Source organism: Chinchilla lanigera, unplaced genomic scaffold (assembly GCF_000276665.1).
Source record: "Chinchilla lanigera isolate Chin_1 unplaced genomic scaffold, ChiLan1.0 scaffold00034, whole genome shotgun sequence".
NCBI lineage: Eukaryota > Metazoa > Chordata > Mammalia > Rodentia > Chinchillidae > Chinchilla > Chinchilla lanigera.
This window is the reverse complement of record NW_004955435.1, coordinates 13,485,764-13,501,556: the sequence shown is the minus strand read 5'-3', so window position 1 is coordinate 13,501,556 and position 15,793 is coordinate 13,485,764. Positions and strand designations below refer to the sequence as shown.

At 43.9% G+C, this 15,793-nt stretch overlaps 1 protein-coding gene across 2 annotated transcripts in view; it reads right to left on the bottom strand.

The window, feature by feature from the left end:
• The window catches only part of Ahcyl1 (adenosylhomocysteinase-like 1), a 38,484-nt gene extending 24,368 nt beyond the window's left edge, over positions 1–14,116 (bottom strand). For both annotated transcript variants that reach the window (XM_005388904.2, XM_013516542.1), the window contains exon 1: positions 13,704–14,116. In XM_005388904.2, the coding sequence (XP_005388961.1) occupies positions 13,704–13,823 (120 nt within the window). In that variant the 5' untranslated portion in view covers positions 13,824–14,116. The remainder of the gene's footprint in view (positions 1–13,703) is intronic.
• Positions 14,117–15,793: the final 1,677 nt, after the last annotated feature.

The following is a 15,793-nucleotide window of genomic DNA, read 5'->3' as shown; positions in this document are numbered from 1 at the left end:
CTTTTAGAACTGGCTGGGGAAATAGCAGCTTTCTCTGTCTTCAGAGGGTCAATTCTACTATTATCTTGATTAATTTTGGAATAACTGAAACAATCCAGACAAAGAAATGCAATTTCTTTCTTCCTTTCTCTCTTTTTTTGGCGGGGAGAGGCAGAACGGATCTGAATGTGTTACTGAAGACAGTCCTGAATTTATGGACTGAAGTGATCCTCCTGCCTCAGCCTTTCAAGTAGCTGAGACTGTTGGTGTGCACCACTGTGACCAGCTAAGAAATGTAATTTCTGAAAGTTGCTAATGAACTGTAACTTTAGAAACCGAGAGGTACTGCTGCCTACACTTGGAAAGAGGAAGGACAAAACAGTCCAAGCCGGATGGGAACAAAAAGACACATACTTCCACAGTCCTCTGTAGATGGAGCGGTGACGGGGAGAATATGTGGGTAACCTAATTATGACTACTAGACAACAGAAATCAACTCAGAATTTCCTATTTGTGCCAATTCCACCTGTATTTGTACAAGATTTTCAAATTTTTTTTTTTCTTTTTGAGACAGGGTCTCACTATGCAGTTCACGCTGGTCTTGAACTCACTTTGTAGCCCAGGCTGGCCCCAAACTCACAATGATCCTCTTGCCTCAGCCTTCCAAGTAGCTGGGCCAGCCTGGGCTACAAAGTGAGTTCAAGACCAGTGTGAACTGCATAGTGAGACCCTGTCTCAAAAAGAAAAAAAAAAAGTTGAAAATCTCCTTGTACAAGAGGCTGGGGATTTAGCTCAGCGGCACAGCGCCTACCTGGCAAGCACGAGTCATGAGTTCAATTCCCGGTACCAGAAAAAACGCCCCCCACCCAAAAAAGAAAATCTCCTTGTACAAATACAGGTGGAATTGGCACAAACAGGATTACAGGCATGCGCCACCAAGTGCTGGGATTACAGGCATGCGCCACCACGCCTGGTGATGAGATTTTCAATTTTATTTATTTATTTATGTATTTATGTATGTATGTATGTATTTATGTATTTATTTATTGATTGATTGATTGATTGATTGGTTTTTACTGGGAACCGAACTCACGACCTTGCGCTTGCCAGGCAGGCACTTTGCCGCTGAGCTAAATCCTCAGCCCCGAGATTTTCAATTTTAGATGGTTAAAAAAAGACCAGTTTTTAAAATGTATGTATGTATGTATGTATTTATGTGGAGTATCACTAGGGAAATCTGATTATTTTCATGAGAAGTTAATGTACTTTAAAACAGACATCTAACATATTTTAAATGTGGTTTCTGTTTTGGTTTTTGGTACCACTGGGCTACATTCCCAGCTCTTTTTTATTTTGAGACAAGGTCTCAAAAGAGTTGCACAGGATGGCCCTGAAACTGCAATCTTCCTGCTTAGCTTCCCAAGTACCTGGGATTATAGGTGTGCAATGTCATATCCAGCTTAACAGTATTTTTAAAGGGGTGCTGAATAACAATGGGGGAACCTTTCTTTCACACACTGTCAGCACAATCAGAATATGATCTAAAAATCGGAAAACATTCTACTAGGTTCCATTCCCATCTGTGGCATGTGACTCAAAAAGCAACCTCTTCAAACCACCTTGAATCTTTCAATATGTCTGAAAGATCTAGCAAAGGCGAATTTTCCCAATACAAAGAGTTGTATTAAGTGTAAGTAAGGTTAAAATATATAAAAAAAAATTTTTGTCATTGATGACTTCCCATTTTCTTGTACCACCTAACTGACCCATGCCTGAAAGTTTTTTGTAAGGTTATTATTTTAACTGAAAAAAATCTGGATTCAAGTGACATGAGATGCTATTACTGAATCTTGGTTTTATAGCTATGGTAGATGTCTAAAGCATTCAATTAAATGATTTCACTTATACGTGGAACCTAAAAAAGTCAACTCATAGAAACGGGGAGAAGGGTGGCTACAGTGGGGGAAGTCAGGCGATGCAGGCTAAAGAGTGCTGGACAGCCACGTACAGCACAGTGATACCAATTTATGTACTCCTGAAATTTTCTGGGCGCACATCTTAGTGTTCTGACCAGATACATACAGGTAACTGGGAGGGACTGGACATGCTATTTAATTAGCTTAACTGTGATCATCATTCCATGGTGTGTACCTATCAAAACATGATACCGCATACCCTGAATACACCATTTTTGTCAATGTTATCTCTAAAAAGCTGAAAAAATATAAAAAACACCTCAATAAATGAGGAAAAATTTCCAAATTTTATTGTTAAGAATATGATTCTCCCAAGACCTGAAAAGATGACATGTAACTGTGCAATTTCACGAGCTGAACAGAACTCCAAAGCAGACTTATATAGCCCAGAACACAAGGTCTGATATTCCTTTGATAATTTTTATTTATTTTTTTCCAGTACCAGGAATCAAACTCACAACCTCACGCTTGCCAGGCAGGCGCTGTGCTGCTGAGCTAAATCTCCAGCCCCGATAATTTTCAAAAGCTTCTTTGAAAACAGACAATTTAGGTAATTGGTGTGTGCGATTATATTTCCCTCAACTTGAACGTATCATTGAGCAAATCATCAGATGTCCTTATATTAATAGCAAAGTAGAAGGTCTCCTAGCAGAATAGTTTTTCCACATGTTGAAAAGCAGTTAGAGTGGAAGCCACCTTCCTGACTTCTTTGGGGAGGCTGGGGGCTTGCTCCATTTACTAATGCGATCTGACAAAGCTAGTCCAGATCACCTTGAATATAGCCTTTCTCAGTAATCTTTCAGTGTGAGTATGGAAAGTTTCCCTGAGACCTTAGGCAGAGAAACAAATATCCCTGTAAAGACCGCTCTGAAGAAGACAGGTCTTGGCCTGTGGTTGTACTAAGATGAGCTTCCAGAAAGGAAAAAGCAGAATTATTGTAAGACCCTGGGTTATCACTGTCTCCAGCCTCATTTATACACTGGCCATATTTTTCTCCATAATTCTTTCTCCCAAAGAGCTAAACTGTTTCATTCATCCTTCTGCAGTACAGTCACATACTGTACTAACCCTGGAGGAGGATCTGGCCACTCTTTCAAGTTTTTCAAGTTAAACACCAACTTTTTCAGAGACAGAGACCTACTAATGTTGGCATAAATGAAGCAAACCCTTCTCTGCTCTCCTTTTCTCCCCGCTCTCCTCTTTTTATCTCGGGTCTTATTTTATAATAAAGCAATAATGACAAACTCCTTCAACACGCAAAGGAAGTCCTTCTGACTGAGCCTCAGATCTGCTCAGTTTGGCGGGTTACTTGGCTTAACCACCGCAGTCAACCGTCTTCCTGAGTTCTGCCCTCCATTTCTCCCATTATAGTCTCTGGTCATTAAACTTTGGCTATTTCTGCAGCCCTCAAGACTCCTCCTATAATCTTCTGTGCTTTTTCTGAAGACAGAATCTCACTGAAGCAACCAGTTAGCACATTAGAAAAATCCTCATATTCTGACCTAATTTTTAATCCACTGAGTTCAGGAAGTCTAGCCAACCAGAAACTTGAGGTGGGGGTGGGTGTTCACAGTCAGAACCATTCTTAGCATTTCCAACAGAATTTAAACTCAATAAATGCTGTTGGCTGAGAGAGGGCTTGTCATTCCCTCTTTTTTCTAAAGACTTCCTCCAGTCCTTTGCAAACTGCCCTAGCTCTACAGAAAAACCCAGTCTGGCTATTCAGTGATAGCACAAAACATACAAGCTAGGGTATAACTTTATCCCAATCAACACATCAATTCTAGACAAAAATTCTAAGTTCTTGACTTGGGCCTGTGGATGGGCTTCAGGCTGACAACTTCCCATTATATGCAAACTATATATATACATATATATTTTCCCCTGACATACATGTATGGCTCTGACAGCTCTCTAACCCCAAATGATTAAAAACTACTACACTAGATTTAAAAGAAACAAATAATAACCTCACAAGAATGTAAGTTCTCGTTCTCTGATATGAAGTGTCTAGTGTAGGTTGTAAGACCCAGCAGGTGCCCAGTCTTAACATGACAGGGTTCCGTGATTTCTCCTCATGACTTACTCTGAATTCTGTGAAGAACTTTGTCTTTTTTGCTTGTTTTTGAGACAGGATCTCACTATGTAGTTCAGACTGGCCTTGAATTCACTATGTAGTCAAGGGTGGCCTTGAACTTAAGGGGATCCTGCCTCAGCCTCCTAAGTGCTGGAATCATAGACATGTGCTACCACACCTAGCTCTGTGGAGACTAAGGTACACTATTTTCAGGCCCTCTCACACAAGGGATAAGGTTTTCCCTCATGGTCTAAGTCATCTATCATACTTGGTAGCTGCAGTCCCACCTCAATACCAGATTTCTTAATAATTCTGGCCAACTTTGCTGGACAATCTACAAGAGGTTCTATATCTGGGATCTTTCAAGTTTATCTGGGGAAGCTGTTTCAAAATGCTGACCTGCTCTCTGCCTGCTCCCTTACTCTTAGCCACCCTCTGCCATCCTTCTGATTTAAGTAGGTCTAGTTTAGGGCCCAGGTTATGAATTATTTTGAAAAAGCTTCCTTCCATTCCTCTCTATCCTATAAGAGGTAAGGATTTAAGAAACAATCTAAGAAGGATATGAAAAAGCAAACACAAGCAGACTGAGTTTACCACACTCTTGATCAAGTGACTCAGAGAACACAGGAACAAATGGGTTAGATATGCTTTGTACAGAGATAAATAATGCAAAGGAAGGCGGAACTATCTTTAATACCAACTCCGTCTGCCAGTACAATCTGATGGATCCACAAGGTGTTAGGAGAACATGACAAAGAGCCTATCTGAAGAAGACGGAGATTGTGTTTTTATCATGGCCTAGTCCAAAATCAGTAAAAACTGGCAGCATGCTTCATTTCAAGCATGCCTAGCACTCAGCTAATCCCCTCCCTATGGAGTCAGAAAAGAATGTGCAGAATTATGAATTCTGCATACTCCCCAGATAGGAGGGGTTCTGGCTCCTGAACGCAAAGCCTGAAACTAATCTCATCCACTGTGCACTTTCAATTACAAACTAGGTGGTTTTTGACCCAGGTGTTCTCCTCCTCTTTATGATCTGTAAACATCCTTTACCCCACCTCCACTAAGAATCAAGCCTTTGCCAATCACAGTTCATTCTCAATTGGCAAACAAGAACAGAAACCACCTCCAGAGTAATGGTTCCCTCTGGGAGATCTGGGGGAAAGCGATGCAGTAAGGTCAACCCCTCCAGGATGCACTTTCCTTGGACTTACAATTCAGCATATTACAGTGAGAACACCATGTCCCCAACCAACGCGGTCTCTTTTCTGTTACAAACCAGAAGTAAACAGATTCTACAGCAGCTACAAGTCTGTTACCAAGGCCACTGTATTGATCAGTGTAATTAACATTCACAATTCATTTTAGTCCAGCACAAGCCAGCTGGGCTACTCTCCCCGTAAGAAATGAACACTGGGAATCTTCCTGTCTTGCTTGCTAAGAAGTCTGGTGCTCAGAAACGGGGCACTAAAATCTCTGAACTGGAAGTTGCTGGAACCACCTGGCCACCAAGAGGAAACTGAATTAGTCACCAGGACAAGTGCACACAGCTGCCATCTCTACAAAACACTTATTACATTTTCTAACAGCAAAATTCTGAAGGTCTCCTCCCCTGAATCCTGCCAAAGTCACGTACTTTAAGGAAACAACAAAAAAATTCAGTGCCAACTTCAGACAGGGCTCCCGGCTAGGAAAGCACTGGCCCAGTTCCCAGATGACTGTAATTCTAAAGGTGTGTTTTAAAGAGGGCACTTATGGTTGTGGGCTGTCAAGCTCGGCCTTTGGCTCAGAGAGGTCAGTGAGGCTGTAGAATGAAAAGATCCAGAATTTTGCCTAGCGCTGCTAGGGAGAGCTGTTGTTTTACTTTTAGAGCCCCAACATATATTCCAAAATCAACAGCTCAACTCATCACGGGCTCCCAAACCTCAAAACCCCCTACTTAAACGCCTCCGGTTCCTTAAGTCCATAGCACGTGTAAACCAGGATGCCAGTTTCAACTTCGGGCAGGATGTCCCTAATGTGGAGAGTTAAAAATTTGTTTTGATAGTAAGAAATTCAAGTCACCTGCCCCATTATGTCTATCCTTAAGGCTATCTCTAGTTCCTGGGTTAACAAACTAAAGGTCATGTATTATCAGTCTTAATTTAGGAAATGCTACACTGAAACCAAACCTATTTTTGAGAGACAAAGGAAAACACATTCTTTTGTTTAATTTGATAGTTTAGAATGTGAGCTTCCTATTCCAAATACCCCTAAAAAACAGCTCTGGAGCTTTAGGAGCACCCACATCTCATGTGAAAAGCAACAAGGCTGAGATGCTACAAACCATCCCACCCCCAAGTTGGTAAAATGCTGGTTTCAGTGTGCAGAACTTCCTCAGTCAAACTCTCAAGGCATTTATAATGGGTCTCCTGGGAAGCTGGGGAGCATTCCAAGGAGGAGGGTAGTAACACCAATAGTTTCAGCTTTGTTGCAAGCCATAAGGACAAACTTCAGGCTGAAAACAATCTTTTAGCAGTGAACCAGTGAAGGAAATTAGAAGCCTAACCATATAAATCAGTGTTCAAATCCAAGTTCAAATATAAATCAGTGTTTTTCAACCCAGAATTCATGAATGAGTTTCAGGGAGTCCCATAAAGTACATGTAAATTTTTGTGCTCTTAAAGTTTCCTGTTCATGAAATTCTTTTTTTGAGACAGGGTGTCCCTGTGTAGTTCAGGCTGGCCTTGAACTCACTATTTAGCCCAGATTTGGCCTTGAACTTGTGGCGAGGCTCCTGCTTTGGCCTCCTGAGTGCTAGGATTACAGGTGTGTGCTACTACGCCGGCTGTTCATGAATTTTTTTTTTTGTATTGGGAATCAAACTCGGGACCTTGCACCTACCAGGCAAGCACTGCACTGCTGAGCTATATCCCCAGCCCTGTTCATGAAATTGTTACAGGGATCTGGGACTCAAAAAGATTAAGCATCACTGGGAGTCTCTAATCCAGCAACTTCAAGAGTGTTCCCAAACAGGCAACAGTGAGGCCTACTTTAGGACCATGGTGGAAACAGGTCATGGCCCAAAAGCTTGGATTTGAACTCAAGCCAGACCTGGGGTAAGTGATAAAGTAATTCCCATTATGCCCATGGAAATGTGTGCACTATAGGGTCACCTCATTATGACTAATAAGTACTAGAACAGCTGGAGCCATTTAGTAAAACAGAACTTTCAAAATCCTGCCACTGCTCAAAATATAGTATGGAGATCTATACTCAGGAGATCTAAGTGAAGGAAACACGGTTACTCTCATCTCCTCCAGGCCATCAGCCCCTTCACTCTGCCACTCACCAGTTCACCATCCAGCCTACACAGAGACATTGCTGATCAGCCCACTAGCAAATTTTCCTGGGCACTTTGAACACATGGGCTTCATCAGATTCCACTGATGCCACTGCACACTTCCAGGTTCAGGAGAAAAGATAAAAACACAAACAATCGAACATCCTCTTGCTAGGCAGTTCTTCAGACTGTAAAAAATTAAGCTGGGGGCAAGTCCAAGACGAACAGCACGGCAGAATGAGCAGTTCCAAACCCTGTGTGTTTATTAAGTCTCATTTCTATCACATAACTGAGTATGGGATGTCCATTTTAAAAGAAGTGAGGTGACTTGGACTGGCAGAGGGGAACATGTCAGTAAGCGCAGTAAGCTCTACAGGTGACATCACAGGTGCGTTAACTGGAGCAGGCATGTCTATGCTTCTGTCAGAAGTTCTTTTCTCAATCTCTACTCAAGGATTCCAAGTACTACCTTCTACAAGTAGTTTATTAAACATTTTAACTTGGTGTCCAGTTTGGGTAGTAAATGATTAAGCTCTATCATATACTGTAAGGCAGCACCAACAATTACATACATTCTGAGGTTTAAGCACTGGGGAGATTCCTTCTGAAAATCAAACACAGATAAACAAAAACGAAACCAGTCCAAGTCTCAACAAAGGCATGGACCCTCCACCTAGTTCTTTTTTGTGTGTTTTTGGTACCAGGGATCGAACTCAGGACCTTGCGCTTGTGCCGCTGAGCTATATCCCTGGCCCCCTCTACCTAGTTCTGTAAGTGCTGTGGAGCAAAGGGCACACATTTCTGCAGAAGAAACTCAGATACAGATAACAAGGAACAGGCTGTTTAGCAGGGAGACACAGTATCTTAGGGAGGGAAAGTACATAGGGATGGGATCTCAATGTGACTACATAAAAAGAACTTGCAGTTCTGGAGTCTTTGAAATTGTTTCATGTAATTCAAACACTGCAGTTTGGGAAAACCCTCCAACTACTTCAATTCAAAGAAATAAACTGGCTTCAGGCTAGCCCGGTACCTGATAGTGACCCACGTTCCACAGTGCATTACATGTTACAAGGAAAGGGGACAGGGGAATGGTGAGATAGAGCCCATCTCACTTCTACCACAAGTACTAAGTGCTCATGTTCTAAGCACCTCTGGTAATCAATACTTCAGTATTCAATAGGGGTAAGCTCTTCATAAAACCTTTTTGTCGGGGAAAATTTTTGTTGAAAAGACCTTCTTACAGAAACATCTTGATTTTGTTTCTTTAAAAATATTTCAAAATTAAGCTCTCACTTGAACTTATTATGTTGCACCAGCCACTGTCTGTATGGAAATTGTTATTCCTCATTTTATAGATAAAAGGAGAGGCCCAGAGATGTTAAGCCACTTGTCCAAGATCTCACTGCTATTAAATGGAGAAGACTAAATGTAAATTGGATTCCAAGAATGAGGGCTTAACTTACACTGTACTATTATGCACTATTTTTAGAATAAAAAGGGGAAGTGTAAGAGGATTTATGTAATAGCCAAGCAACAAGAAATAAAGAATCATAAAAGGTGATAGAAATTCTAAATAAACTTTTACTAATCATTTACCACATATAAGGCACTGAGAGTGATGACAAGAAGTAGGAAGAAATTTGTGGTAAGAATTTATCTTCAGTTTTGGATTCTTAGATTTCAGGTTGGAAAACTCAGGTCTATGTAAATGTGTCATCCAATCATTAACTAGTAGAGGTGGCAGAATAAACATACTGAGTCAAGGGCAACTAGACTAGATCTAGACTAGATCTACATGAGCCTCGGTATCAAAACATCCTTTACAGACACCTTTCAAGCATACTGGGTAACACACTGAATCCAAATGACACTCTCCTGATAAGATAGAAGGTCCTGCCTATAATCTTCCCAGCACAGAATCTAGACAATGAGATTTTTCTGTTGAAATTGAAATGTCTAAATGCAATTGGAACAAACTAGTTCGGAAACTAGAGTGTAACTGAATCAAACTAAGAAAAAGAGATCTGTATCTGAGAGAGATCTAAAAAAGAGGAGCTTCTGGACTGGAATGCAGCTCAGTGGGATGCCGAACATGTTCCCAGACCTAGGTCTGATCCCCAGCACCACAAGAGAGGATCTTCTTACACCTCTGACCAAAACAGCTGCTGCCCTAAAGAAATGAGATAAGAATGATGTGAAGAAGGTAAGAAACAGGCAATTTATCTAATCTCTTCTCAGTGACTCTGATTGAGTGCTGGTGTAAATTCTGTAAAATGCCACCATGAATTCACCCTCAGATAACTCCAAGAAAAAAGGAGCATCCTGTACTTCTGCTGTCAAATTAAGAACTAAGTAGTTCTCACTGCAGGTCTGCTTGCTGTACTTCCTAATCCTTAAAATAAACTAGTGCTATACATGCTTATCAGATAAGGTATATTCTATAAGCAAAAGTGGTTTCTTTTGTTGTATCATTCTCCTTTCTGTAGTAAAGGTCTGATTCAGAGATTCTAGATCCAATGTCTAAGGGGAAAGTGCTCCCCAACATGGTCAGAAGTTCAGGAAAACAGACAGTGTTCTGAGGCAGGCATTCTGGAAGAATATGTCCATTGCAGGAGCTCTCATCAAGAAGTTGGAGATTTGGTTTTACTCTACTAAAAAAGAATCAATTTGATACAACGTTAACTTCTAAACTTCCAAGGACAGTTACCACCTCTGCAACACAAAGTAGCAGGAAAAAACGGGGATAAATACCCAAAGATTACCGGGATGACTTACGTGGTTTGACTAGTAACTGCCAACATTAAACAGGGATCTCCTGCAGTTTACAATGTGCCCTTGCCCTTACTGTACAAGAACTCCTTTTTCAAGTTTTCCTATGCATATTATCTAAAATCACCATTAAGTTGTGGACAAACCTTACAATGTGAATCATCCTGCATCTGTTAACGTGTTCTCATGAAAATTTAGAATTTCTCAGGAAACACTGTCTTCCGAGGAACTGGCATGCATTATTTCCTCTGCCTGTTAAGGGCACTGTGAGTGAACCCTTTCACTCTGGTTGCTCACATGTGTACAGCTGCCTGTGACAATTAATTTCACAACTATTTTAGCCCTCAAGGCTAATAATATTTTCCCAGAATTTCTATAGTTTTGACTCCTTCTTTAAATGTTGTACTTATGTCTGTTATAACTACCTCAACTATTTATAAAAAAAAATAGGGCAACCCATTTGGGACCTTTCCTGTCTCTCAGGAGCTATTCCTACATCCCATTCCTTTTCCCAGTAAATTTTCCTATTCTTAACCTCCCTTGGCCCCTAGAATTCATTTTTTGACTCCGGGGAACACAAACTCAGCATACCAGACATCTAGCATTTCCCCGACATCATCTTCAAGGTTCCACTGAGACACTTGGAAGGAGGTTTGTTTCAAAGCGCACCGGAAGTATTTCAACTACCATAATTTTCACCCATGTTGTACCTGCCTCAATTTTCCTTGGAGAGGTGTGCTCATCGGAAACCCATCTGTGACCCCCTCTGTCTCTCAGGAGCTGGTCTCCATCCCTTTTCCCAATAAATGCTTCTACTCTTTAATAAAAAAAAAAAAAAACCAGAGAGAACAAACTTTTAAAAAATACTTTTGCATTTTTACTTCCTATCTCCATCTGTTCCAAACAACAGGCACTTACTTGGTCAATGAGGAACTGAGGTGAGGGGCACCAACTGAGCTAGCTTCTTGAAAGCCAGGTATTTCGAGTCCTGAATCCAACCAGCAAGTGTTGTTGCATACTGGCACGGTGGTGGACCCCAAAGGCATACAAAATTGAATTGAGTCATGATTATAATTGAAGAACTCAGTTATGTACGCTCTCAACTGATGCGTATCTACTCTACCTTGAGGCAAACAAAGCAAATAAAGGACAACCAAAAAGTTACAGTAGGGTATGATCTGACTGAGGACCATTAAGGTTACCCTGAGGTAACCTATATCCTCTGGCACCAGGAATGTCAATTCCTAAGAGGCTTCAGAGATTGGAATGATCCAAGGATTACACAGTCCACAGCCCCACTGGAATCCTCACACTTAAAGGACTGTACCAGAGGCCTTTTTCTCACACCATTCTGTACCATGCCAAGCCAGTTCTTTCCTCTACTTTCCCTCTGCTTTCTCACATCATCAACCCAGGGCAGCAGTACAAGAGTGACTTAAGTCATAATGTTCAGTTCAGCTGAAATTCTGCAAAACAGATTATCTAGGACTTGCAATGTGACCTTGACTAGTCCTCAAATGATCCATTAACTAAATAAATGCCTTTTATCATCACTGGGGAAGGATAATTAGTCATCATAAAGCACTCCAGTACAAGTGCTACGTAAATGCTACACAATAAAGCTCACAAAGACCAAAGATTAATAACATGGGGGTAAATCTACCAGCAAGTGGAAACTTACACCAGGGTCTTCCACACTCCTGGCAGAGACCTGCTCTTTTAGCTAATGAAATATGAGTCTCTGAAGTCATTAGCACTTGGCCTCACAATAACACACATTAGCAATAGTCCTTCTGAGAAGAAGAGGGAAACAGGGATATTTATTCCTGGTAGATGGCCATTCCGATATCTCTGTTACTGGTTAGCCAGATGCGCAATTAATATTTGAGTATCAACTAAGGTACATGGAAGATACAGAGCTAGACACCATAAATACAACCGTGCACCAGAGTCCTTGCCTTTGTGGGAGTTCACAATCTACCACACAGACGCTGCCTTATTAGTTCTGGCACTTCCAAGAATACAGGCTTACTAGAAGTCAAGTAAGAATAAAGAAGCCTAGTAACTAGACAAAAGAAGATGGGGTAAGGGAGAGGAAGAGTTGGGAGACTTAGGCTGTAAGGGTTTTCTGATTCTTTCCCCTATCTCATCTGAGGTGCTACCCTTAAACATTCTGCTTATAAGGACTACAGCTTTCCCCAAGTAACAGTGAAGATCACAAATGGCTACTAATCTAACAAAGCAGTCAGAGGGACTGAGAGCGCTAAGAATAAGGTCAACAGGATTCCTTAGGACCAAGGGATCTTCCACAATCCTTAAAGGCATTGTTGGTAGAAATCTTAATTTTGTGAAAAAACAGACTAAAGCACACGATGATGACTTGCCTTTTCAGTCTTGCATTTGATGTCTGTAGTGTTAGATTAGCTGCCTTAAAGAAAAACAGCCATTGCTCCCACTTAAGACAGCTTAACTAGTTCAGGTGTAGGAGCCTCAAGGACTGTAACTATTTCTGCAAACCTTGTTTTGCTCAGTTGACAGTGCCTGAATCCCACTAAACAATACAGGCAGAGACAGTTTTGAAACCCTGTCTTTGTACAGGAGGGAAATACTTGTTTGGGATCTCACTGGGTTTAGAAAGGTCACTCTTTGCAAACGTTCCCTGGCCTGCAGTTAACTGGGTGCCAGGTATGTGCAAAGTCAAAATGTGGGCGGTTGGCAGTAAATGATCAGAAAGCGGTAGGATCCCAATTCCACCACTCGGAGAGCTAGTTAAAAATCTCCAGAGGTTGCCATTTCCAAGAGAATCAGAAGGTTGTCCTTTGAGCTCAACCCACAGCACAATAAAGGAAACTTTTTCTGTCTTAATAAGTACAGTGAGGAATGAGCAATCGTTCCTTACCACCCACCCCTCCAACCCACCCAAGCTCCTTTCTGGAGGAATGTCTAAGTGATCTATTCACATGATTCTAGGACCGACCTCCATCCATGATGGTGTCTGCTGTCATCGACCCCAACCTGTCCATTTCTTACATTGAAGCAACTGCAAGACCTTAGGTGAAAATCCGTCTGCGTTTCAACCTCATGTTGCCCACCTGCATAAAAGAGCTGGTTTCACGCATTCTTTTTTCTCTTGCCTCTAAGCTATCACGCAGTTGGGGGATAAAACGGTCACTGCTTCCAAAGCAGCTCTGCCAGATTTACCCAATCACCTCAGGGGAGATTTTCTGTACACTCTCATCCCCTGGGCAGGTCATAGGGTTAGATGAGTTGGTTCGCCCCCTCCTACCCACGTCTGAGGCCATTTGTCCAGGGAAAGTCAACCACAAATCTAAGGCCTGGCCCTGTCGGGTTTTAAAAAGATCCCGGAGAGCTCGGGTCGAGGGACAAAGGAAAGCGAGGTCGGGGGTCCTCTTCCGCTCGGGATAGGCCGGGGCCGCTCACCCGCCACTCTAGTCGTCCACGACCACCCCAAACCCTAGCCCCTGAATCCCCACTGCCCGGGCCCGGCCAGGGCTTGCTCGCGCCCCTTCCGCGAGCCCGGAGCCCCGTCCCCCGCCGCCACCCAGAGTCCCCGCACCTTCTTTGGCGCCTTGGTGACGGTGGCCATGAAGGAGTACTTCTCGGCGTCCTCGATCTCCTTGGGCTGTTTCAGCTCCTCCTCGACCCCGGGCAGCGGCATCGCGTCAGGCATCGACATCCCCCGGCCGGCCAGGCCAGCGGATGACCCGCCGCCCCCGCCTCTCTCCCTCCCCGGCGTCCGCCCGCCTGCCCGCGCGGCGCCCTCGGACACGCGCTTGCCCACCCTCCCGCCAGGCTCCGTGCCGAGCTGCGCGAGACTCTGAGGCGCTCGGGCCGAAGCCTTGTCCGCTCTGCAGCCCAAGACTGCCGGACAGCGACCAGCGTCCACCTAAGCACCACAAGCGGCAGCGCGCAGCTCCGACCTGCCCGCGCCGCCACCTCCGCTGCACGCAAACACGCACGCAAAGTACGGGTAGAGGGCGGTGACGCCACGTCAAGTACTGGCACGTCCGAGGATGGGGGGAAGAGGCGGGGAGAAACGGCGCTCTGTCATGACGTCACCACGCTGGGCTGGGCCGCACGAGCCGTCCCTCCTCTTTTTATGCTCGCGGATAATGGAAGATGAGCCGTATCCTTTGTGCCACCAGGTGGCACCATCTCCCCTGTGAGCAGGGGTGGTTTCTGCAAGGATGCTGAGGAATGGAAGGTATTTGGGCTACTGAGTTTTCTGCGAGGCCTCAGAAGGGCAGTAGAAGGATTCTTGGGAGCAAAGACGAGAGCCCCACACGGCACGACCTGAAGCCGTTCCCAGGAAAAATCCCGGGTCTAAGACACCCACGCACTGTTCCTGCCCCAAGCGGGTGAGGAGGGCATTACCCTTTGTGGCCTCCAGCACTGTCCTCTTCTGGGCGCTCCCTGTTGGCCTGACTTTCAGGATGCAGCGCTGCTGTGAAGAGGTCACTGGGAGAGGGCTAGTGGGTCGGTGGAGGGAGACTGGCTCTCTTGCTCCAGACTCCCTTTAGGCTTTAGCTTCTACCAACTCCCGGCAGCCATCCAGGGCAGTCCTGGGCTGCTCACACACTTCCTGCATTCTGCTCTGTGCAGTGTCCGTGCTAAGGCCCTGGCCAGCAAAGGTGCATGTGACACATTTTGTATTTTACAGGGCTTAGTTAAGTTGAAGAGGCCAAGCCTGTTTGTAACCTAATGTCAGCCGAGGTAGCTTGTCCTTTGAGTCAAATGACATTGGCTCCAGTTCCCACATCCTGTGGAAAGTCCAATGCCCTCCCTAGGATTTCTGTGAATTACCGGGGATTGGGGGCTTCGATTTGCACTGTCACCTCTGACTGTACTTTTCTGCATCATCTGGAATTTTATTCACTCTTCTGACCTTGTGAGTATCTTTAATTCCTGCTATAAGCTCAACCCCCGCACCTATTCCAGAGCAACCACAAAATGAGGCAGTAACATGTAGCAGAACTTTTAATGAAGGTTTGTGGATCACAGGGGAGAGGTTACATCACACAGAAAACAATTTAAAATCACATTTTTGAAATGTTCCAAAAAGTTATTTTGGCTGTCTCACCACCCTGGGATTTCTCAATGGCCACACCACCCCACAAAACGCCCTAGTCCACGGCCCGGCTAGCTTCCTCCAGCTCGTTCCTTCCCTTCCCATCTTTTCACCCTCGCCCCCCATGGGCTCTGAGAAGCCAGATTCTTCTCTCCTGTGCTGAGCAGGTCGAGTCTTCCCTAGCACCTTTGCCCTAAATTCCACTCTGAGCCTACCATTTTATAACCAGGAACCCACCGGCTTTGAGTCAGTCTCATCAAGAAAGAAGTGGTGGTTTGTATGGATGTTTTCTCACCACTGATTTATGTTCAGAGTTCAGGAGGGTGTGAGATAGTCAGTTCTGGGACCTCAGAAGTCTTCATCAAAGAAGCCCATGACCCAACGACTGAGCTTTATGAAGCATTGTGTTTGGAGAGGGCCTAGAAGGGGATGTACGCTGCAGATCCTTGTTCTGAACTGTTAGGGTTCTCGCCTCTGACCACTCTTGCAGCAGACTTTCCTGGCAGAGGCATTCCTGTGGCATAAGGGGCAGAGAGATAGAGATCAGAAAACCAGATTCTTTCATAGGGATGCCAGAA